We start from the raw sequence: 25264 nt of genomic DNA on the forward strand, positions 1-25264 counted from the left end.
CTATTTTTTCTCAATCTCTTACCTGAAAATGCAAATAACCCTCAATTTAAAAACAGAACAAATTTGATTTGCATTATATAAAGCGACTTCTGCTTTTCCACCACTACACTTTTCCCAACTTTAGCTTTTTCACAAAAAAAGGGCTTCGCAATTAACTCTATAATTCAAATAATTGATGTCTTTCTCACTAAGCAAGCTCATAATCTTGCCGACGCCTCCCTTTTCCATTTCAGTACAGCACCAAATTACATTTTGTCCAATAATGAACATTCTCAAATTTCAAGTATAAAGTATTGCATAATTTTGTTAATCAATCAATCAATCCCATGCTAAGGAAATAGTAGTAAAATTGAATGTGAAGAACATCAAATAAAAGTGAAAACATAGTAGTGGTTTAGCTTTTGTAGTAGAATAAAAAAGCTTGCACAGAATCTGCAAAAGGTGAAATATCAAAATTTCCAACCATTTGATTCATCCATCATCACATCTCTCTCTCTCTCTTTCTCCCTTGCTCAACCTAGTATGCTTCACTAGTTATACTTATACATGCTTGTTTCAACAATCATGATGCTCTTCATGATTAACAGAATGATGATTTCCTGTTTTATTTCAATTGGTATGATTGTTTAAATTTGTTGCTCTTTCAGCTGAAGCAAAAAAAATCAAAGTCCAATGAAAAAACTCATCACCACCACCATTATTCTCTTGCTATCACTGGCCACACACATCAACTCCGACCTCAGCTCCGACGCAGCTGCCCTCCTCGATTTCGCGGGCAGCGTTCCACACGTTCGCGAGCTCAACTGGAATGCTAGCGCCGCGGGCACAATCTGCACTACATGGACAGGCATCACCTGCTCCAACGACAAAACCCGAGTGACGGGAGTCCATCTCCCGGCCCTCGGCCTCTTTGGCCGGATTCCGGCCAGCACGATCGGAAAGCTGGACGACCTCAAAGTCCTAAGCCTGAGATCAAACCACCTCAGCGGCGATCTCCCTTCCGACATCCTCTCCCTCCCTTCCCTCCAAGCTCTGTACCTACAACGCAACAACTTCTCCGGCCCCATCCCGGCCTCCCTCCCGCCCCGTCTCGCCCTCTTAGATCTCTCCTCCAACTCCCTCTCCGGCCTCATCCCGCCCTCCCTCGCTAACCTCACGAGGCTCGCCGTGCTCAACCTCCAATCCAACTCCTTCACCGGAAATCTGCCTGATTTAGACATTCCATCTCTCAATCTTTTCAATGTCAGCTACAATTCGCTAAACGGCACCATCCCTCAGTCCCTCCGCAGATTCCCCGCTTCCTGTTTCGTCGGAAACGCTAATCTCTCAACCTCATCGCCTTCTCCACCAACGAAAACAAGGAAGCTTAACGTGGGAGCCATTGTTGCTATAGCAATCGCTTGCGTAGCTCTGTTTTTACTAGCAATGATGTATCTCCTCTTCTGTATAAAGAAGAGGAGCGATGGCGAGAGGGCCTCGACGAGAGTGATCAAGGTGAAGACTTCATCATCGGACGGGGGAGTGGCGACGGAGAATCTGAAGTCGGATGATTTCGGGAGTGGAGTGCAAGGGGCGGAGAAGGTGAGGCTGACAGTGATGGAAGGAATCTCATTCGGCTTCGATCTGGAGGACTTGCTCCGGGCGTCGGCGGAGGTGTTGGGGAAGGGGAGCCACGGCACCACCTACAAAGCCATCCTAGACGAGTCCACCACCGTCGCTGTTAAGAGACTCAAAGAGGTCGGAGTTGCCAAGAAGGAGTTCGATCAGTACATGGAGCACGTAGGCCGCCTCGGACGCCACCCCAACGTTGTCCCCTTGCTTGCTTACTATTGCTCCAACGACGAGAAGCTTCTCGTCTATGAGTATATGCCTTCGGGTAGCCTCTCTGCTGCCCTGCACGGTATGTTTCTTTGAAAATCCTCATTCTTGTCCCATATCATCTTGTTAATGATTTTGTGTATATTCTTGCATAGGGATGTAATCAACTGCAAAATCAATATATTGTACGAACTTGAAACTATGATCTGGACCGTTATATTTTAAGATTTGATAATGTCAACACAATGTTGACATTTTCTGTTGATGTTATTTGTCCTCTGTTGATATCAAATCTTGCAATCTAACAATCCAGATCATAGTTTGGAATTTGTAGAGAAGATACAGTTTGCTGTTTGCATTTTATGTTGGAGTTTGAAGAAAACATACAGTTTGCATTTTATGTTGGAGTTTGAAGAAAACATACAGTTTGCATTTTATCGCTACTCTTCTTGTATAACCCTCTGCCCTTATGTGCAGGAAATCGAGATGTAGGGGGAGGATTGGACTGGGAGTCGAGGCTAAATGTGGCGATCGGAGCAGCAAGAGGTGTGGCACACATTCACTCAGAAGGTGGGGCGAAGTTCATCCATGGCAACATAAAGTCCTCCAACATACTCTTAAGAGGAGGTCTCGACGGCTGCATCTCCGACTTGGGGTTGAGCCCTATGCTAACAGGCTACAGTGACGTCAAGTATCGTGTAGCCGGATACAGAGCACCAGAGGTGATTGAGGCCAAGAAGGCCGCCACACACAAGTCGGATGTGTATAGCTTTGGTGTGGTGCTTCTTGAGATGCTGACGGGGAAGAGCCCGGTGAGGTACCCCGGGTACGAGGAGGTGGTTGATCTGCCGAGGTGGGTGAGGTCCGTGGTCCGGGAGGAGTGGACGGCTGAGGTTTTCGACGTGGAGCTGATCAAGCATGGCGGGGTCGAGGAGGAGCTAGTGCAGATGCTGCAGATCGCGTTCTGCTGCGTGACCAAGGTGGCGGAGGCGAGGCCGTCGATGGATGAGGTGGTGGGGATGATGGAGAGGGTACGACATCCCGACGTCGATAATAGGCCGTCGTCCGAGGACAACGCGCAGACGCCGTAAGACAGGGGAGGGAAATTGTAGTATCCAACATGTATATCAACTAGTACTACTACTAGACAATATTATTATTTGGATTTTGTGTTTGTTGGTTGTGATGTGATTTGCAGTGTAGTTTGTATTGTGTAGCGACCATTTTTCATTTCCTAAAGAGGGATGCTAGCTTCCCAACATCCCTTTCATTTGCATGCCTTGTTTCATTTATCTTTAGAGAATTAGAGTAGATTAATAATAGATATGTACTCTACATCATGATTGCGTTTTTGCTTCTTAGATAAGAGTCGGAGCATTCACATAAATTTCTAAAACTCAAACCCCGGTTCCTCCATGCATACTCGTGGAAAGGAATATCAAAGTATTGATTTTTTTTAACAAATTAATTATTCCAGTTGGACTTATCTAAAGATTCGGGCCCACCAAAATTTGGGCATGCACTTCTTCCTTTTTAATTCGTCTCACAAAAATATACACTTTCCAATTTTGAAACTTTTTTTTTATCTCTATTGAGGTGGGACCCCCTTCTACACTAATAATATTTTTAATAACTTTTTATTTCTATCTCTCTTATTTTCACCAATTGTGCATTAAAACTCGTGTCTAACCCAAAGTGCTCTTGTGGGACGGAGGGAGTATTGATTTGGTGTTCGATATACCATGATATAAAGTCGTTTATTATTTATGTCTGCTTGATAATGTTGATTTGGAACAAGGATTTAACCTACATTGACCATTTTATGCATTGTCATAAAATTGCGATTCCTGTCTTTGTTAAATTTTTTTTGAACTTGATTTATGCATTGTCTAATATCTATAGTTCAAATTTTATTTGTAGTTAAAGTTAAAAACCGGCTCAAAACTGCCTAAACCAGCACAAACCTGATGAGTTTGAACCGGAGAACCGTCTGGTTATGGTTCATACTAACGTGGAACCGGAACCAATCGCAACCATCGGTTCTGACCCATGAGATGAGCATCACTATTAGTATTGTCCAATCTTCTTTATAAGTAATTTGTTTAATAAAATAAGGTATTAACTTGAATTCAAAAGCAAATTGTGTCAACATTAAAGGTGGTTATAAACTTGATCTCATAGGAAAAAAAGTAAAACCAGTTATCATTCAATGAACCAAAAAAATAAATCTGATTAAATTGTTTTTGTTTCCTAGATGCTCCATGCACGGAGTTCTATTATATGAAGTAGGTCTCCTCCTTTTTTCAATTTGGGCATCTCGTTGTCCGATCACCTTTTTTAATGTTGATCAATTCTAAGGTAACTTTTAATCCTTACGTGCGTTATGATTCTATTATGATTCTCGACATAAAGGAAGATGATTCTTTAAGATTCTTGACATCAACGACAATGATTCTTTTATTCTGCCTATTTTCCCTAAAATTGGTCATGATCTTTGTAATATAATTTTCCAGACATATTTGTGTCAATGAGAATTATTTATACAGTTATATTATGTCGTGGGTAGAGAAATAACAATCAGAATTTTTGAAGGTACATTTTATCAAATGAAATTGGAATTTTGTGCTTCATCAACATTCAAGAAGTTGGAGCGGAGGGTATACTCCGGAGGATTTTATCGAGGCGCCGTAAGGTCTCTTCGTCCACTGCGGGAGGTGGAGCGGCGGCGCTGATTTATGGTGGAAGTTGAGAGGATGGGCTGGGGTTTTCAACTTGGGCCTGGAACGAGGTTTCCCGGTCGCCACTCTCGGCGCCGGCATCCGAGGATGAGGATGAAGTTGGAATTATATTGGATTTGATTTAAATTGGAAGAGAGTGTATTGGATTATTCTTTTTTATAGTTACACATTCTTGAATGTGCTACTCTTTCTTTCAATGTGGGATAAAAGTCATTATTTATAAGTATATGATAGATCGTCCATCATTCTTCGTCTATATTAATACTATATCTTCTATTATTATAAATTAATAACAAATATTATTACATAAACTATTATTCATTAGTTATTTATCATTAATGATTTGCTTATATTTATAAATTTATATATATGTTAACTAATAAATAATATTATACACATTAAAAGAATAATTCTTATACAAATTGTATAAACCTAACAATAATTATTATACAAATAAATATTTTCTATATACAAATTATATTTCTCAATAATTCTTTATTTTTATCAATCAAGAATATATTTGAATAATAATTTTGTTTATATATTATACAAAACATGAAGAAAATTAGAAGTCAAAAGAAAATTTTGTATCCCACATTGGAAAAAGATGAATGAATGCTCTAAACATGTAGTTATAAAAGAAAATACTTCAACATATTTTGTCCCACATCGAAAGTGAAACATAAAACATTCAAGGATGTCTCTATAAAAGAGAAACAACCAAGAATGATTTTGTCCCACATCGAAAGTGAAACATAAAACATTCAAGGGTGTCTCTATAAAAGAGAAACAACCAAGAATGACTTTGTCCCTCATCGAAAGTGAAACATAAAACATTCAAGGATGTCTCTATAAAAGATAAACAACCAAGAATGGTTTCATAAATTCGCAAGCCCATCAAATATATATGGGCTATTATGAATTTCTTGTATTCATTTATTTGTAAAAGTTGTTTTTAAATATAAAAATCAATTTTAATAAATAAATAATTTTTTTTAAAATTTCGGTTGAACCGCCGGTTCATGAACCGAAACCGGCGGTTCAGGCAAAAAACTGGCAGTTTTGAACCGCCTCGTGAACCGGCGGTTTTTTGAACCGGAACCGGAACCGCCGGGATCCTTGGCGGGCCAGTTCCGGTTCATGCATATGATGAACCGTGAACCGCCGGTTCATGAACCGGAACCGGCGGTTCGGAACCGTTGTGCATGCCTAGGCAGGATCAGTGGAATTTCTTCCATTGTGTCCGCCTCGGTCTTGTCTCTGTAGGGCTCAACCCGATGACTCTTGACCACGATGGAGAACGAATTGGGGGGGGTCTCCTGGGAGTATGTTTGCCTCTTGTGTGTGCGTTGTCATGATGGTACGAGGGTCCGCCCATTTTGAATTTCGCCTCCTGGGTATCAGTTTGAGTTGACACTGGAAGAGTAGCTCTTTCTGCCCCACTATGAGCTCTTCCTTTCTCAAAGCGGGGTCGAGTCTGCGTTGTCGATCAAGGTGGGGTGTCACTCCTTCTTCTAACCTGGCGGGATACATGCACAGATCTGGGTCAATCTTTATCGCGTCTGCTGTTTTCCACTTGACCACCTCTTGACCCAGCCTCAGTTCTTCCATCAATTGTCCTCCATGTCCTTGCAGATTTGGTTTGGATGGTTTTTGATACGTCTGGTTGGACAGATTCTTGAGGGTAACTGGCGATGCAGGTAAAGGCAATAGTTGCCTTGTAGGCGAGGGACCTTCCTTCAAAAGAATGTCCGTACGCCTTCCTGGAGGAATTTTGCTGATACTGTGATATCCAGCCCGTACCGACTGGATCTACGTCTGAAGATTATAGGCTAAAGGCCATCCCCTTCGTCTTGAAGGGTGATGCTGGAGTATGGCTGTCGAGACTGCCAAAAGGGTCCATCAAAACATGGGCCGAGTTCCGAATGATATTCCTTGATCGATTCTTTCCAACGTCAAAAACGAGTGCCCTCAAGCGGGAGATTACAGAAGCCAGACAGGAGTACGATGAGCCCATCGGCCAATACTGGGATAGATTCCAAGGGCTGCTTCAAGCATGCCCCAACCACAAGCTGGGGGAGCGGGAGATCTACTCGATCTTCTACGGTGGACTGACAGTCGACAACAAGAACGACCTCAACCTCGCAGCTCAGGGGGATTTCTCAAAGACCCATTCAGCCAAGCCAAAAACATCCTGGAAAGGCTTATCGAGGCTAAGCGCTCGTACAAGACATCCCGTAGCCAGTACAGAAGGGGTGCGGTGCACGCAGCCGAGGCGCGCAATGACGAAAAGCTGGAGGCTCGATTTGAGCAGATGGAGAAGAAGCTGCTAGAGGCAGTAGAGAAATCCAGAGCACCTCCGCCACCTGCACCCAAAGAACAGCAGTATGTGCCGCCGCCGCCACCACCAGAAGAGCATCACTATTACTATTGCGAGTTTCCCCCTGAGGTGGAGCCGCAAGCCCAAGTGAATGCCGTCGGCCACTGGAATGCGAATGGCAACTGGATCCAGGGTAAACAGAGAGACGCTCCATGGAGAGACCACCCGAACTTTAGGTGGAGTGATTCAAATCAAAGCCAACCACCGCAACCAGCGCAACAGTACTTACAATTCATCGAAGGACAGCCCAATTGGCCCGCACGCATTCATGAAAGACCACAGGATGGAGGCAACAAGATAAAAGGCGGTCAGGGGACCTGGTTAGCAGGACAGCAGGGCAACTGGTCAAGTGGAGGACAACCTAACTGGTTAAGTCGACAACAGGAAGGGAATTGGGGGTTCCAACACCAAGGCCCTCAGTCAAACAACCAGGGAAGAAAACCAAATAATCAAGTGGTCAATTATGTTCCGCCGCACCCGAGAGGAAACCAGCAATCCCAAGGGAACCCACAGTACTTCCAAGAGAGCCAACAGAATCATTTACCCCAGAACCAGCCAGAACAGTATGGACCTTCCGGCTACTATCTACAAGGCCATGGAGGAGGTCGTTTTAATCAGAGGTATAACAAACAGCAAAATGAAGGTCCAGGAGATATGATGATCCCACATCAGCCCCACGATGCAATGCGAAAAATACCAGAAGCCCAGAGAGAACAGAGGGCTGCACTAGATATGCTTACAAAGCAGTTATCTCAGGTCGCCATGTCACTGGCGAGCTGAGGGGAAATGAAGGAAAAATTCCGGCTACAGTGCAGCCACCACCTGGGCGAGAGAATGTCAATGCAGTATCTCTAAAATCAGAAAAGTTTATCAAAGCCCATCTGCGAGTTCTCCAGCACCCACAGACGGACCCAATCATGAAGAAGACCATGAGTCCAACGCCTTTGGTCAAGTCACAAAAGAAGGAGAGTCTAGTGCCCTTGAACAAGTCACTGAGAAAGGAAGGATGGTCGAAGCAGAAAATGTAGCCGTGGTGATCCATCCTAGTGATCTTCCACCAAAGAAGACTGACCCAGGGGTGTTCACACTCCCAATTTCCATCAGAGACGTTCAAATGGAGCACACAATGTGCGACCTAGGGGCTTCCATCAATATTATGCCGTATTCTATATACGAGAAGCTAGGAGAAGCTAAGCTTGTCAAAACCGATATGGTGATACAGCTAGCAGACGGGTCTTACATTCACCCAGATGGAGTTCTAGAAGATGAAATCGTCAAGATAAACAAATTCATGTACCCCGCCGACTTCTTCGTCATAAAGATGACAGAGCCAGGAGCGGAGGAATCTATTAGAGTCCTTTTGTGATGGCCATTCCTATCTACAGCCAGTGCAGTCATAGACGTCCGCCATGAGACGATGAATCTGGGTTTTAATAGAGAACAGCTTACATTCGATATTGATAAAGCTGTGAGAAAGCCACATGATAGTGAGAGCATACAATCGGTAGATACTATCAGACCTTGGGAGAAAAAGGAATTCTTCAAAAGACCTTCCACTGATTCCATTGAAGATGAACAGCTTAAGAAGGAAGCAGCTGAATGGTTCGATGCAACGATGACTGGGGAAATGGATGATCAAGCCATTGAAAGGGCAATTATGGATTTCTGTAAGCCGCCACAACTAGCTGAGTCAGAAGAGATCACTCAACCGGTAAAATTCCTCTAGGAAGGCGTACGGGCATTCTTTTGAAAGGCCGTAAAAATGGGATAAAACGGCCAGTACTCCTGACTTGATCGCGATGGTTCGCATCCCAGGAGTAACGGCAATGACATTTGTGGGATCCTTCTTTTCATGAGCATGCAGAGAACCTATTCCATAGTCATTGTCGACGAGGGCCATCTCTGCTTCTGCTTGTTCAAGTGGTGGTGGTTTAGGTTGCGCGTTCTGCTCTCCTTCTTCTTCGCTGGTCAGTTGGTCAACGACTACTGCTGCTGCTAGTGCGACTCTGTAACGAGTGGTAACTACGCCGGCTTCTTGGACTCTCCAATGAGCGTTAGTGCCTCTGTATATAAGAGGGTGATTCCAGTGGTCGCCGCGGTGGTACCTTCTCATCAACAGAAGAAAAAACAAATGAGAAAAGAAAGAAACAAAATTATATACACCTATGTGCTACACACAAACATAAAATAACACCATGCTTCCCCGGCAACGGCGCCATTTTGGAAAGCCTCGAGAATGGGCGCGAATAGAGTATGGATCAAGTTATATGGAAGATAACTGAACCGGTTGGATCAGTTAGCAAATGTCGTTGCCATTTGATCAATGCAATCTCGCTCTCACTCGTTTCCTACCAAAGTAATTTATAAACTCCCAATCTCGCGCTACTTTAACAGTAAAGCGGCAAGTTCGGGGTCGATCCCACAGAGAAGCTAGTGTATCAAGTGTGTGAGTAGTGAACAGGGGGTTGGCTGCTGCCACGTTTTAACTTTGAGAGTTTTTAACTACTGATTTTAACTTAGACAGAAAGTAACTAACTACTTGCTCAAGGGAAATTTAACTACTGGGTCAAGTGAATTTCAGACTAGAATGAAAATTAACTACTTAGAACAGTAAGCATAATGATGAAAACAAAAGCAACTTTGATTAAAGCTAAAACTCAGAACAGTACAGCGTGAAATTTAAACTAAGCTAACACTTCGGAACTACGAAAGCAAGTAAACCGAGAAGATCCTCGGCGGGAAACTTTAGAATACGCCGACAGATATCAAGTATTCTGCAGCGCTTCTTCAATCACCCTTTCTAACTAAGCATTACTTTATCTAAGCTATCTAGAGAACTGAACTAACTAGAGAGCTAAACTAAACTAAACTAAACTAAAGACGGAAAGTAAAGGATCAGATTCTTTTTGCGTGGTGGCACATCCTCTATTTATAGGCTCGGCACGACCTCCAGCTGGATAACGATCTTGGCAGGGAATATTCGCTCATGCTGAGAGTGAGCGACTCGTTGATTGCTATGTGCTTTCCTTCTAGAATGACGACGCTTTTCTGTAACAGATTCATGACTCAGCTCCGTCCTTGCATCTCATATATCAACATGTGTCCCATTCTAGAACGTTGTCCTTGCTAACAGAATGATGCGCACCATCCAGCTCATTGCCTCACATGTCTTTCTTCTGGAAGCCAGTGGTCCCCTCCTTAGCTGCTTGATTACTTCCCTTGATCAATTCCCCCGCTTTCTGGCCTTTTTCGCCTATTGTACTTGCTTGATCAGTTTGGCCTGGTTGCCTTGGTCAAGCGGCATTTCTGCACATTTAACACTTGCTTTGCGCGATAAAACCGATCAAGTAGCGTACATTTTACCCCTAAACCGATGCATGAAATGAGCCTTATCAGTATTACACTAAGGTAATCCGTGCATCCTCACTGCATCCTTTTTCTTTACGAGAGTGTTTATTCTGATAAATTATCAATCTTTGTTATGATTTATAGTTAGACTAATTGTAGGCTTTGGGTCTACTCAAGTCGTACAAACGAAATGGTGATCACGATGGCAAGGCAGCACTTGCTGGGGAAACAATGTCCATCTTGTAACTACAATGGACAAGTGGGAAGAAGAGACACCAGAAGCCAAACGAGAAGGCAAAGTTGTAGGATATTGACCTTATTTAAGTAAGATAGACAGGGAAAAATGAAATTGGAAGTATACATTTGGAAATATGTTTTGCAAATTGGTTGTTAGTTAAGGAGTTTATTTTCTTATACTACCTTGTGTTGTGGGAACAGGTGGTTGTGAACTTCAGTGCGCATCATGGTGCGGTCCTTGTAGAGCGATAGCACCTGCTTGTTCCGAACTTGCTGATAAATATACATCGGTTGTGTTATTAACAGTTGATGTCGATGACTTGGATGTAAGTTTCCTCTCCCATTCATATTTTGGAGCTCCTTTCCCATTCCGAACTTGTAAATGATGGTGCAGGAATTGAGTGCTGAATGGAATGTCGAGGCCACTCCGATGTTCTTTTTCCTGAAAGACGGGCGACAGCTGGACAAGCTCGTGGGATCTAACAAGTCGGACCTTCAGAAGAAAGTTGCATCCGTTTGTGGTTCCAACGCAAGCTGGCCGCATTGAATTGCTTGTTTTTGCTTGACAAAGCTAAGTAGCTAGAGCATCATGCAAGAACTCAACCAATGTTTGTTGTATTAATTATGGTTGTTTTTAACCATGTTTAGATTTATAGCTCTTTGTTTAGTTACATTGATAACTTTTTAGCTTACCTATTTTGGTTGTAAGATATGTATAGTTGTTTCTCATCTTACGGCAAATCTACGCAAAGTGCTCGAGGAAGCAGTTTGTTTGTAAATGCACCAATGACACATTTGCTTTACCTTATAAAGATCATTACCATACTCATTAACTAGTCAAACTAGGGGTTGTTCGGTTTGGAAGATTATATATCGGGAGTAAATATGTATTGTGTAATTAGTTCATAAGATTGAATCTCACAACTCAATCTTAGATGGATAATCATGTGATAATTAGTCATAGTCACTCCCCTTCAACTAAAATAATCTTAGACCACATCTCTGTTGGATAAAGGACTTTAGAGTTCCTAGAATAGTTGGTAACAACTTTACAAGATAAAACATTTATTGTGTTTAGTTCCAAGAGAGCATTGTTCCAAGAAACACTCATTGAAAAGAGTATCCACCACCCCTATAAATACAAGGGTGTTAGATATCATCTTCATTCAACAATAATATAACAATCATTTTCTCTACAATCCTTTCAACATGGTATCACGAGCAAGAGTTCGATCTTCATATTTTTGGAAATCAGAAAATTATCATCACTGTTCCACAACCCATCTCAACCCTTTGGCCAATTCAAGGCAATAAACAATCCTTACCATACCTATTCCCAACCTGAAACAAAGACCGGATCAAGTGAGCACCAAATTAGGGCTGGCAATTTTCGACACGACACGATAATCTGACACGAATCAGCACGAAATTATTGGGTTGGGGTCAAGTCTTATTGGATCCGTGTCCTTATCGGGTTGACCCATTAAGAACCCGATAATTTCGGGTTGGGTTCGGGTCGGATATGGGTAACCCATTAAGAAATAATATTATTATTTTTATTATTATTTAAAATATATATATTACTTTAATTTTTTAATTTCTTATAAATTAGGTTTAAATAGTATAAAATGAATTTTAATTGTGTAAATTAGGTTAAAAATGAATGTTTAATCGTGTAATAATAGGTTTTAATCGTGTAATATCAGGTTCGGGTTGTTATCTTGTCGTGTCAACCCATATTATATCGTGTCGATAACGGGTTCGTGTCGGGTGTGGGTCGTGTTCGGATTTGAAGGTAGCAGGTCGGGTTCGTGTTCGGATTTACAGTTTCCTTAACATGTCGGGTTCAGGTTAGGCCTTATTGGGTTGGGTCATTATCAGGTTGACCCGATAACGACTCAATCCGCACGATTTGCCAACCCTACACCAAATACACGAATCCAAATGGCTAAAACAGAGTCAGTTTTAATAGGGATCAAACTAGATGGGAAAAACTTCCCTGTTTGATCTCGGCTATGCGCATAACTATTGGTTGCCGAGAGAGGCTCGACCACATCGAGGGAGACACCGATCCGCCCAAACCCGACGACCCAAAGTTCAAGGAATGGCAGGCGACTGACTTCATGGTGTTCTCCTGGAACATGGAATCGCGCCTTGTGGTTCAGTTCACTCAAACATCAAACCGCCAAGGCAATGTGGTGAAGCATCACAACAACGTTAATAGCCCGAGCAGATCCTGTCCAAGTCTACGACCTTGAGACCAGAACCAACAAACTCGCCCAAGGGAATGAATCACTTGAAACATATTGGGAGAATTACATAATCTGTGGGTGGGTATCGACACCTGAAAGCCGTGTCCATACACCTGTTGCGACAAAGCCGTCAACACATACAAAAAATAAACAGAAACAAGGAGGCTGTACCAATTCCTCTCTGGATTGGATGGCAAATATGACGGCCTCCGACATGAGCTCCTCAAGGCAACACCCTAACCCACAGCCGAAGACGTATTCGGGATTCTCAAACAAGAGGATAGTAGGAACAGGAGATCTAGAAACCCACGCCCCAACCCCTAGCCCTAGATTCTGGAATTGGGGCAGGGTTCGCACCTGAACGGCACAGCCGCCGCCACCGTGACACCGGAAACTGACCTCGCGTGGCCCTCCTTCCAATCGACCCAGAATCGACAAAAGCAAGCTTTTTTACACTCATTGTGGGATGAAAAAACACACTAAAGAATCGTGCTTTCAAGTAGTCGCATACCCGGAGTGGTGGGAGAACGGCTGATAAGTCGTGTCTTAAGCCTTGGTTACAGGTCAGAATGATATGCTTTAACGAATATCATGTGCAAGAAAGTTGCGGAAGTGTGCAGATTAAAGTTCAAATCAACCAGAAGGGAGTCAAAATTAATTCAAGTGAAAATGACATTAGAAGGGTGCAATATTAGCATCCAGAGCTTGAGCGAAGAGTGAATGGATTGCCAGGAAATGGTTAACTATTGAAGAGGGGCAGAACTGTCATTTCTGAAGAAGAAAGCCCAAAGCAAGCCACCCAATGAATAGAAAACTAAATGAAGAAGGAAGATATACTTGGAGACTAGCTCCATTCACTCTGATTCCTCACTCTTAGTCCAGTGTTTACTTGAAGCTTCCGGCCACCTGTCGGAAGGAGGAGTTCGTCTTCCGTGCCAGCCAGTTTGCTACCGTAGTTCCAGAAGATTATCCGTTCTATTGCTCCGAGGAGCCCAAACAATCTTTAGTCGCGTTGTTTTCATGAATGCTTAAGTTTTAGTACTTATTTGCCTTGCTTTTGACATCGATCTTAGTTAATCTGTCGTAGAAACATCTTTTGGCTTGAATACCGTGAATGCAATGGATTTCTTTTGGTTTGTTTCGAATTCTAGCTCACTTATGATTTCTTTACGCCTAGTTAGATAGATCTAGTAGTTTTACGTTGATTTATGTTGTTTACATGCTCGAATCTTCCTAGTTAAGTTAGATCTAGTGTTTCTTCAAGTTTTTCTAAGTTTCAATCGGTCATTTCTTCTGAAGATGCATGGATCTGTGTTCTGTTCATTTCAGCCACCTTGCATGTTAGCCAGTTTAGGTATCTATTCCTTTCTGCATGATTTAGTTGCCGTAGTTAAATTTCTAGTTTAGATCTGGATTTTACGACATGATTTTGTGTTAGACCTGAGTCGTTTGAGTTTGATTCCGAGCATTCATCAATGGAGCTTTAATTTTCAGATCATTTTCTTTGCTTGGTGAAGAAGACAATGTCACAATCTAAGTTGGAACCACTTTGTTGCTTTATGCTTTTTGTCCTTCCACCTTTTCAGCTTTTCTGCATGTTTAGGTAGTTAGTTAGCTATCTGTGTCTGTTATTCCTCTTTGCTTTTGTCTATCCATTTATAGTAAGATTTCACTTTTCACATGTTCACCAGTAGTCCAGTTCACCCGTTTACATACACATACCACGAGCATGAATCCAGAGTCTTACTGATCACCCGTTTAGGTAGTCTTACTGATCATGATAGGTGTAGGTCCCAATTTATTCTACGCCTATTTAAAACTCAACCCCAAGCGTGGTAGTTGACATACTTGGATTTTGCATGGTTTTAAAAGGTAGTTTTATATGAATCCAGTCACATTTCGTCTATTATTAGGTGTGTTTATATCTACTTCTCTATTATGTTGGTACTTTGATCATTTTGTGTAGAATGTGTAGAAAAAGGTAAAAAAAATATGTGGATGTGCAGTAGCCTTGGTTAGAGACTCTTTTCTCTAGCGATTTTCAAGTCCAATTAGTTCAAAATGCATATCATTCTCTTCGTCTTTGAAAGAGCTTCGTGTGGGTATCTTGTACATCTCAATCGGAATTATGTAGAGAAAGTTATACCATTTTACGAAGATTGCATGCTGTCTAGGAACATTGGAGCGGCCCGCTCCACCTCCGCGCTAAACCGGAGCGGCTCGCTCAGGAAAGGAGGAAACACAGATTTTTTTACCTTTTTGAGGGATTTTGATGCCTAATCATGTTTGGAAAGTTAGGGCACTAAACATATAATTTATTGGGCAATTTTCAGATCATTATTCACCATTCCTACAATCCAAGAGAGAAAGACAACTTTGAGAGCAAGAATTCAAGATTGAACTTCCCCAATTCATTCCAAGGTTTGAAGAATGAGCTTCCAATCAAGATTTCACAACTCAAGGGTGTAGTTAGTTTAGTTTTATGATGTTTCATCCCTTTTGTTATTTGACTTTCGTGATGAACATGTGCGGCTAAACCCTCTGTAGAGTTCTACGAGAGAGATACAATGATTCTTATGTTTAATTGAATTCTTATTTTTTATGTCTTGGCTCATGTGATTATTTTCACTTCTCTTGTGCTTATACATTTATTTGACCGTTCACCTTATTAATGCATGTGGATTCTACTACAATAATCGGGAGATGAGTAGTTTAATTTGAAAGAAAAGAAGTTGACGTCTTTGCCAATATAATCGGGATATTTGAGTCTTTGAATGAAGCTAAGTATCTTAGGAGTTTTCAGTAGTTCTTGCCTTAGTTCTTGGAAGGACACTTCGGTTCTAGGTAGTAATCTACAAACTGTATGCTTCGGGAGAAGATATAGATTTAGCTTAGTGATAGCTTAATAACCCTTGAGACCCTTGCTGGCATAGTTTGGAATTTAGTTGAGCATAGGATAGTTGTTATCAAACTCGTAGGATTCTACTTCTCCAATTTGATCTACATCCATTATCTTTTATTTGCTTTTATTTGTCCAAGTTGTCTCTATTTGCGTTAGTTATTGCTTATGCTTTTGCTTTTAAGTAGATTTAGAAAAACAAAACCGAATTGATTTATCTAGATAGTAGTTGATGTTGGTTCATGGTAATAAGGTTGACACTTATTGTCTACGTGGATGTGATATTCTTGCTTGTTGTTTGCTACATTAGCCTCGTATACTTGTGGGTATACTTGTGTTAAAAATAAGTTGAGTCAGTAGCAAACCAAACCCTTCCAAAACAGGGGCGGACGCAGAAAATAATTGCAGTAGGGGCTGCACTACACTATGTATATATATATATATATATATATATATATAGAGAGAGAGAGAGGTGTGATCAAATACAAACATCTATATATAATACAAACTACAAACTTTAATCCTAATCACTCTTGGTAAATAATCAACAGTTAACAATTGGATTCACCTATCGATGTCAACACCTAATACAAGTTACGTCACTAGGGTTGTATATGGAATTCATGCCATGCATCGGTTACTTCATCCCTAATTTCACTCCACCCTTCCATAACATGCTAACTAAATAGTGTAACTGCTTAGTTGACGTGAATTGTCAAAGTTAAGTCCCTAATTTATCTCCAATCTAACAAACTACCATTATTTTCAATTTTAGAAAGAGATTTAATTTAGAAAGAAGCATCTCTCTCTCATTCAGCCATCAAAATTATCCGGTGGTAATTAATCTCATAAATCTTCTCCCGCATTCTTCTACAGAGTATATTTGTCCGGCGTACGCTCAAAGTTCACGTTTGTGTTGAAATGGAGATGTTTGACGACGCTCATGGTATTTTTCATGCTTATTTGAACTAGAGGGGTATCATAATGTTGAAACCAATGAAGACTATGTTTGATGTTTCTGCGTTAGTTGATGAATGAGGTTGAGTTGTAGGCTATATATCGAATTGGTTGTTGTTGCCTTCTTTGTTATCGGCTATTATGTTTGTGTGTCACCCAGATGGTGTTTTTGGAGAGATTAATGTTGCTGTTGTAATCACCCACGATTTTGTGTTCTGCATCAATTTTGATTGCTGTTGGCTGTTGACATTGTGCATAGATACCGAGTACTTAACTGATATTTTGATGTTGATGTTGGCTGAAATCTTGTTGATGTGTGTTGTTGACATTGCTCTGATTTTCTGATTTGGTGTGTGTTATTTGTTTGTTATATTCATTTCTTTTCCGTTGTCATGTTGACACTTATTTGTTTTGTCTATAGATGCAGTTAACCCAGATTGCAGACCCGACATGAAACCTTACATTGGTCAGGTGTTTGAAACATTAGACGAAGGAATTTCTTTTTATGAAGCATACGCCAAGGAATGCCATTTTGATACTCTTAGATTCGGACACAAATACTCAAATGGTGTCAAAACCTGGCAGACTATAGTATGCAGCCGGCAAGGTGAAAAGTGGGATGTTGACGAAGAGGGGAGTTCTACCAAACGTAGACGCCGTTCTAGCAGGTGTCATTGCAATGCCAAACTTACGTTGAAGTATTCAACCAATCCTGGCAGTCCTTGCTATGTTGTCAGCAACTTGTAGACCAACACAATCACAAGATGGTCGATAAAAAGCATGTCCGATACATGAAATCCAACCGCAACCTTGGGGATATCCATTATAAATTCATGCAGGACTGCTCAAAGGCCAACATTGGACCTACAATGACTTTCAATTTATTGAAGGAGTTCTTGGGTGGCTACGATGTGGTGGGTTGCACCGTTACTGACATACGGAATGGCAAGCGCGACATATTGCAAGAAATGAAAGGCGCTGACGTCCAAATGATTTTAAATCAAATGGAGGAGAAGAACACCTGTGATGGTTTCCATTACAAATTCCAGCAAGGTAGTGATGGAAAGTTAATTAGCCTTTTTTGGTGTGACGTTGTGTCACGAAAGAACTACAAGATGTTCGGTGACATTGTATCATTCGATACTACCTACTCAACAAACAGGTAATCACACGTGTCTGACATTATCTTTAATCTTTTTATTAGGCTTGCAATTAAGGTGTTGTGTTGAGTTCTTGTTGACAGTTTGCTAATGTTCGTTGCTTGATATGCTTGTTGAATAGGTATTGCATGGTGTTTGGGCCATTCACTGGAAAAGGCAACCACGTATGCCCTGTTACGTTTGGTGCCAGATTCGTGTCAAATGAGGGAGCTGACACATTTTCTTGGTTGCTCAGTGAGTTTGTCGATTGTATGGGTTTTGCGCCTAAGTTGATAATTACCGACCAGGATCGGGGGATGAAACTTGCTATAGAACGAGTTCTAACTAGTACCGTGCATCGTTGGTGCATGTGGCACATAATGATGAAGCTTCCTGAAAAGGTTCCCAAAAGAATACTTGCTAACGAAGAGTTGAAGAAGGATTTGGACTCTTGTATATGGTCTGAATTGTTGGAGCCAGAGGAATTTGAAGAAACTTGGATGACCATTGTGGACCAATATGGTTTACAAAATGAATCTTGGTTCACTACCATGTTCACACAACGAGAGTATTGGATTCCAGCATATTTTAGGGATTTCCCAATGGGGTCGTTGTTGAAGACAACATCATTCTCTAAGTCCGAGAATAGCTTTTTCAAAAGGTACACAAAACCGCATTTTAATCTCGCTGACCTTGTGATGCACTACGATAGCGCGTTGGATGCTCAGCGTAACATAACTGAAAGGCTCGATTTTTGTGATGCTTCAAAAGTCCCCATCCTGTCAACAGAGCTTTTATTTGAGAAACACGATGCGGCTATGTATACAGATCGCATCTTTCAGCAAGTTTAAGATGAGGTCGTCCAGGCTCATCGTCGTTGCAGAATGTCTCACTTTGAGATGGAGGACAATACTGAGATTTACACAATAATGGACAGCCATCGAAACAAAGGTGTCGTCCATCATGAAGTTGGCACCGAATCGTACCACTGCGATTGCAAGTTGTTTCTGCGGCGTGGAATATTATGTTCCCACATTTTTTGGTTGTTCAAAAACCATGACGTGAAAGAAATACCAGGAATATATATTGGTACAAGGTGGTTAAAGACGCCTTTGTTGAAATCAGTACACAATGATCCGAGTGAGGAGGCATCGACATCTGCAGGTTCGTATTCAACGTCATTCAGTTTTTTTTTCAAATGCTTCGTTCATATGTAATGTCATCATATTGCTATACTACTGATGTTGGGGTTACGCAGATTCCCAAGTCGATGATAAACATGTTGTAGCAACCAAACTACATTCGTTATACTTTCATTTATTTCAACGAGCACAGAGCAATGGCGACGACATTTTTGCATTATTCGACGGAATGGAAGAATTAAGTCATAAACTCTTCGGTGATACAGTACCTTCCGTGTCTTCCATGGGTAAAGCACAGAGGATTGTGAACCTGTATGGGTTAGCTCGACCAAATGTTGTTAGCGTGCACCCTCCTAATGTAGTGAGTACAAAGGGATCCGACAACACTTCTGGAAGAAAAATTCAATCATCAGTAGAGAAGGCTATCATACTACACAACAAACCTAAGAGGCGATGTGCAAAGTGTCGAGAAATGGGTCATCACAATGCAAGGAAATGTGGCAGGGAGAAAGGAAAGTCCAATATGTAGCTTTAATGGATTTGCTGTTCATTTGTTACTCGTTTTTATGATTAATCTGCATTTTTTATAACAGTAGTGCATTTTTATGTAAGCCATTTTTTCAGAATTGAAAGTCAGTACATGTGTACGTATGTAGTTTGGTTTCAGTTTGAAGTATTCAGTCTCAAGTTTTAAGTATCACATTGTCACCCTTCTTTGTTTTAATCGTGTGAGATGCACGCATTTTTCATACTGACACCATTCATTCCAAATGTCAACACCCCTGTTTAAATTAACTTCATATTACACACTTTTTCATACTGACACAAATCATTCCTAATGTCAACACCCCTATTTAAATTGGCTTCATATTTGTTGTAATACGATGAGGCTGACTTGAACCCAGACCTCTTTTAATATTCCATGTCTTCAATTTATGGTGAAACCTGTTGAAAAAGTAACAGAGAAACTGGACAAAAAATAATGCAATACCAATATAAACCAGAGAGGACATAAATAACATGTTTCATTAACTGAAAGATATTCTTAATGTTGATGCTTCACTAAACAAAAAAGACCTCCACAAGCCAAAATAGCAATTACCAGTATCCCACAACTAACATTAGCATCTAAAGGTGAATACCAATATCCAAACAACTACCATTATCATTTAAACAGCAACTAGTGAATTCCAAATTTACTCAAGTTATCTTGCTTTTCTTCCTTGCCGGCTTATTGGGTTGCTCGTTGCGGGGCGCCATGTTCAACATTCCATTAACTTGCCTCGCATAATCTGTCCGGAAGTTGGGAGTCACGTTGATGTAATGACTAATGTAAGACGAGAAAATTTCTCTGCAATCGTTGAACGGTGCAAGGAGCATGTCCTTGCAATATCTTCCCCTCAGAATCTGCAGAAGCCTTACACTAACTCCTTGAAGACCCATTGTCATTAAAATGGCCGGGTTTCCCAAGTAAGTCTCCATGTGTCGCATTAGGAATACACCCGAGTCATTAGTGGCTTGAGTCGTCTTCCATGGCAATTCCAGCAAGCGCATACTACACTCCTTAATTATGATCTCAGACAGTTTGTCGAATCCCTTTGACTTGAGATAAAAAAAACCAAGACAATCCCTCTGCAAAACAGTTCAGGGGTTAAGTAAGATCCTTTATGTCAGACTTGGCCGATTAAAAAATTATGTAAAGACAAATGTCAATGTAATCCAAATGTAAATAGCCAATGACAACAAACGTACAAATGTAAGCAGATGTAAGCAAATGTCACCACATATTGCATTTCACACGTTCACACTGCCGATATGCAGATTTCAGCAGATTTATATACCGATATATATCAACAAAAAATGTCAACATGTCAAGGCCGTGTCAAGGAGTGCCAAACACATCCGACCATTTCCATACCAACAAATACCACCACATGTTGCATTTCACAAGTTCGCACAACAGATATGCAGATTTCAGCAGATGTATATCCCGATAAATTTCAACAAAAAATGTCACGGTATGCATCCAAGTTTCGGTACTTCAACAGTGCTATGTAATTAAATGTCATACCACAGGCCCACATTACACTAACGGCAATATAAACGCTAATTTATCATAAAAAACAACGAACACATCCGAGTTTCAATCCAGTTCACACAGTAAACTTACTAGTAGATCCTAGTCCCTCCCATATTTGGCCCGATCTGGAATACCGTCCTCGGGCACAACCTGGTCTAGCACATCCACAACCCCAGTCTTCAATGAAAAGCACCCCAAATAGTAATTCCTCTTTGAATATATAGGGAAAAAAATCTGCACACCAATACAATTGATAAGTTTTTCATTTTTCAGGGAGTTCGCTTTTGGTTAAACAAGAGAACAAGTACCAAATCATAATGTGTGATGTCAAAAGTTCCAGCGCCGTTGAATTGACCATCTATTTCAACGCAGAATGTTAATTCTGCTTCAGATTTTTCCCAACTAGCTCTCCGTTCAACTACATTGTATGTCTGCAATCGTTACATATTGTCATTAGACAAAAATAAAAGTACATTATATTAACAGTACACTCACTGTCCCAGCCGTTGTGACAGTCAATCTGTTGGGCTTCTGTGTTGGTTTATGCACCTCCATGCCATTCAGATAAGAAGCCCAAACATCGATAACTTCAGCGTCAACAGCCTCATGTGGCTTCAACGAGCTAAATTTCTTTTTAGTAACTTCCACAACATCGTCAGCGTAAATAACATGATCCCTAGATTTCAACCATAAGTTATTCACGTCGGTCACTTTGATTAAAACAACAAAAGTTAATAAGATTTTTTTCTTACGTCCACATGTAGGGTGTCGCAAGAAGGAATTGGTAACAATCCCTCTCTTCTCGAGTCCATGTTGGGCTGATACGCGTTGATGCTACACCCTCTCTTCTCCCTGTAGGCAGTCTGAGTCTCCTTGCTGGAGCAGGTTGTATTTCAGCATACGTGCTCTGTTCACGAGTCATCTCTGCATCTCGACGTACAGGTAATATACATGTGAGGATAAAAGGGAAAAATAAAATTTGGGTGAGGGCTTAAGCCCTACCCTAACTCCACGTGTGTCCACCCTTGTTCCAAAATATCATCACAAGTGTTTAACGCCTACATCCGTCTCTATGGGATCGATCCTTTACTCCACTATATAGCAAGTAGAAGTGGGTTGAGGTTTTTGATAGGGAAAGTTAGATGCAGGCCCAACGACACAACTAGGTCTAGGCACCTTCCTAACTAGTTGGAAGCATTCACTTACGAATCTGATCAGCAGCCAATTAACCCTCATCAAATGGCGCCGTTACCGGGGATGGATAGTGTGTTTGCGTACAATTGTTGCATGATACTTTGGTGTATATATTGTTAATAGTTTTTCTTTTCTTGCGTTTTTTCTGTTTATGAGAAGAGGCTTGAATTTCGAGCATTGGTGACCGACGATACTTCTACGAGGAACTATACTAAGTTGGGTGAGAAGAGAAGTGATAGAACCTGTTACCACCCGTTCTGGAATGTCAACTGCCTTACCTATTGATCTAGGTTCAAGCAGTGATGAGGATAGAGGCACACCAGTAAAGAAGGAGCCCGAGTCAACAACTGATTCAGAGGAAGAGCCAACCAGTATGGCTGACAATATTGAGGATGATCCAGAGATTGGGTCGTTGAATGCTCATTCAGACGGCGAGCCCCCTCAGGCTATCGTGGTAACAGCCGGGCAAGCCGCGTGTGATGTCAAGCCGCATGTCATTGCAGTGTTACCTTCATTTCATGGGAAAAGCTATGAATGTCCTTACGAGTTTCTCCATGAATTTTGCAAAATCTACAAGGCACAAAAAAGGCCAGCAGGGTCAAGCGAGGATGATTATCGTTTGAAGGCCCTACCCTTCGTTTTGAAGGGAGAAGCCAACACATGGTTTATGAAACTGCCGCCCAACTCCATCAGGACATGGGTCGATTTCAAGCTAGCTTTCCTCTCATAATTATTTTATCCAACAACCGAACAATCATCTAGTGTATTTTTTTTAGTGCATGGGAACCTTTACAAAGACATTAGTAAAATTCGAAAACGTGACATTTGGCTTCTAAAATACTTATACAAGACCTTGGTTTTTTCTTCAAATATTGCATTCGCATTAGTTATCTTTATGGTACTACTAATTTTTTGATTTAAGTTTTGCAATGAGATTAATTGTGTTTTAGATGTAGCTGGATGCAGTGACATATACAAAAACTATCTCAGTGTCGGACTTATTAATAGAAACTATCCTGGTGTCGGAGTATATATATTTGGAAGCGAAATCGGCAGCTAACCGAAGTTTTTCTATTTAACCATTGATTTTAGGGTTTCGAGCACCGTAGACGAGGTGGCGAGTGTAGGGTTGGAGTGTCAGCCGTAATCCTGCTTTTATCAAAATCAACATCTTGACGGAAAACATGTCTAATTTGAATTTTTTTAAAAAAAACAAATTCAAATGTTTTCCCTCAATTTTATCTATAAATACACCTCTTCATATGACTTCTACTCATTCCATTCTTGTATTGACAAGAATTGCTCTTTTTAATCTCCCATGTTCTCTCTACTTGTTGTTTTGCTTAGAGTGTTCACAATAAGGCGGAATAGCCACGCCACAGCCGCAAAAACTTGTCCAGCCCAATACTGTCGCGCCACAGTCACACCACAACCACAAATCACATTATTTTTCAATTGTTGGTATATTCTAATTGGACTAGAATAAAATTAATTAGACAAAAATAATTAGAAAAACACACATAATATATTAAAAAAATAAACCAAATCTTTGTTGTATTATAAATAGGGTAAAATTATACCACAAAAATTATCTAAAAACACTAAAAAAAACACCGGCGCCGCTCACTCGGTGTCATCCCCGGAATCCGCCGATTCATCTCCATCCCCATCTCCATCATCGTCTCCATCCCCAGCAGTCGCCGCCCCCGCCTCGTCATCCTCCGTCAACCCCAGCTGACCTTTCAGTCGTCGCATGAGGGCCCTGTACACCCCCCCTTGGCGACCGAGTAAATGGCATCCTAGTACCTTCCTACGGCCTTGATCAGCTGCCTCGTCTTCTGAATCTCCATGTTCTTGTCCAGCACCGGCGGGGGAGGCTCTAGCGCCGGATAGTGGATTGCTGGCCTTGGGGACGTCGGCGGTGGGAGAATGTGGTGGGAGGCTCCTCCTCGACCTCTTAGTTGAGGTCGATAAAATGTGAGTCGATGCTGCTGCTGTAGTTCCTGGCTATGCCGAGTCTCGTCCGCTTCGCCGCAGACCCACCCGCTCCCTCGCAGATAGCCTTGAATTTCAGAGAATCCTGGAAAACGAGATACTCTTCCTAGTAGTTGAATCTAGGGTTCCCACCGGCTCGATGCATCTCGTACGGCATAGCCTTTATGTCGGCTTCGCTGCTGCCGCTCTCAGCTGTGCGGAGGTTGTTCTCGTAGATGCCCGAGAACCTCTTAACGGCGGCCGAAATCCTCCCCCATTTTTTGCGGATCTGATCTTCATTCCGCTCCGGGTGAATGGACTTCTGTCTGATCTGTTTCAACCACTGCATCCGTCGTGATGGTCTCCCACGCCTTTGCCACAGCAATGGACTCCTCTCCCGAGTAGTACGCCCCCGCCCCTCCGCCACTACCGCTTCCACCTCAGCCTCTCCCGCCATCTTTGCCACTGCGACCGCGGCCTCCACCTCTTTGGCGCCGATGACGGGGGCGGTACAGGGGGCTCCCACCGCCCCGGACTCAAACCCATCTGCTCGAAGGTGAAAGTATCAAAATCACCCAAAGATTGAGTGGGTAGGACGATGGGAGTAGTGGTATTCGTGTGTGGATTGTTGACCGCGTCCATGTTGGGCCGGTACTCCCCGTACGGCGATTGGGGACGACCCACAGTCTTCTGATAGGAGGACTGACCCTGCAACTGGGGTGGATGGGAAGGGGCAACCCACGTCTGGGATGCGTGGGGAGGGCCACTCCACATCTGGGATGGAGAGGAAGGGGCACTCCACGGCTGGGATGGAGGGGGAACGTGACTAGACCAATAACCCCCATAGCCGGCGTTTGCCCCCGCGTCGACAACGGAGGTGCTGGTGCTGGTACTCGCAGCACCACCACCGCTACTATAGTACCTACTGCTCGGGTACCCGGATTCTCTATTGCCGGGGAATCACTCTCGTGGCTTTGCATTTTGAGTAAATAAAAATCTAGAGAGATGAAAATATGGTTGTGGAATTGTAGTGCAAATGTGGATGTGTGAAGTAAAAAATGAGAGGAAAATGTTGTATTTATAAAAATAAATTAAGAAATAAAAAA

The 25264-nt window shown here is 41.9% G+C and overlaps 2 protein-coding genes and 1 pseudogene across 3 annotated transcripts; all 3 read left to right on the forward strand.

Annotated features, from left to right (window-relative positions):
- The first annotated feature begins 314 nt into the window (after positions 1 to 314).
- LOC121741132 (probable inactive receptor kinase At3g08680) lies at positions 315 to 3179 on the forward strand. 2 transcript variants are annotated; one of them, XM_042133833.1, is made up of 3 exons: positions 315 to 441; positions 648 to 1900; positions 2296 to 3179. In XM_042133833.1, the coding sequence occupies exons 2-3, from the start codon at positions 673 to 675 to the stop codon at positions 2907 to 2909; spliced, it is 1842 nt and encodes a 613-aa protein (XP_041989767.1). In that variant the 5' UTR covers positions 315 to 441; positions 648 to 672; the 3' UTR covers positions 2910 to 3179. The 2 variants fall into 2 exon arrangements, with proteins under 2 accessions (XP_041989767.1, XP_041989766.1); XM_042133832.1 differs by lacking the exon at positions 315 to 441 and having other exon boundaries at positions 448 to 1900.
- A 5174-nt stretch (positions 3180 to 8353) lies between these two features.
- Positions 8354 to 11068, forward strand: LOC121810498 (annotated as a pseudogene).
- A 6325-nt stretch (positions 11069 to 17393) lies between these two features.
- Positions 17394 to 18619, forward strand: LOC121810499 (protein FAR1-RELATED SEQUENCE 5-like). Its single transcript, XM_042211262.1, has 2 exons — positions 17394 to 17791; positions 17911 to 18619. The coding sequence occupies exons 1-2, from the start codon at positions 17394 to 17396 to the stop codon at positions 18617 to 18619; spliced, it is 1107 nt and encodes a 368-aa protein (XP_042067196.1).
- The last annotated feature ends 6645 nt before the right edge of the window (positions 18620 to 25264 follow it).

This window comes from Salvia splendens, chromosome 7 (assembly GCF_004379255.2).
Source record: "Salvia splendens isolate huo1 chromosome 7, SspV2, whole genome shotgun sequence".
Classification (NCBI taxonomy): domain Eukaryota; kingdom Viridiplantae; phylum Streptophyta; class Magnoliopsida; order Lamiales; family Lamiaceae; genus Salvia; species Salvia splendens.

Bases quoted from the DNA above. Each gene is read 5' to 3' on its own strand.
- LOC121741132 (XM_042133833.1), top strand. From the start codon at position 673: ATGAAAAAACTCATCACCACCACCATTATTCTCTTGCTATCACTGGCC. The intron at 1,901-2,295 runs GTATGTTTCTTT...CCTTATGTGCAG, and splicing joins CCTCTCTGCTGCCCTGCACG to GAAATCGAGATGTAGGGGGA.
- LOC121810499 (XM_042211262.1), top strand. From the start codon at position 17,394: ATGGTCGATAAAAAGCATGTCCGATACATGAAATCCAACCGCAACCTT. The intron at 17,792-17,910 runs GTAATCACACGT...CTTGTTGAATAG, and splicing joins ACTACCTACTCAACAAACAG to GTATTGCATGGTGTTTGGGC.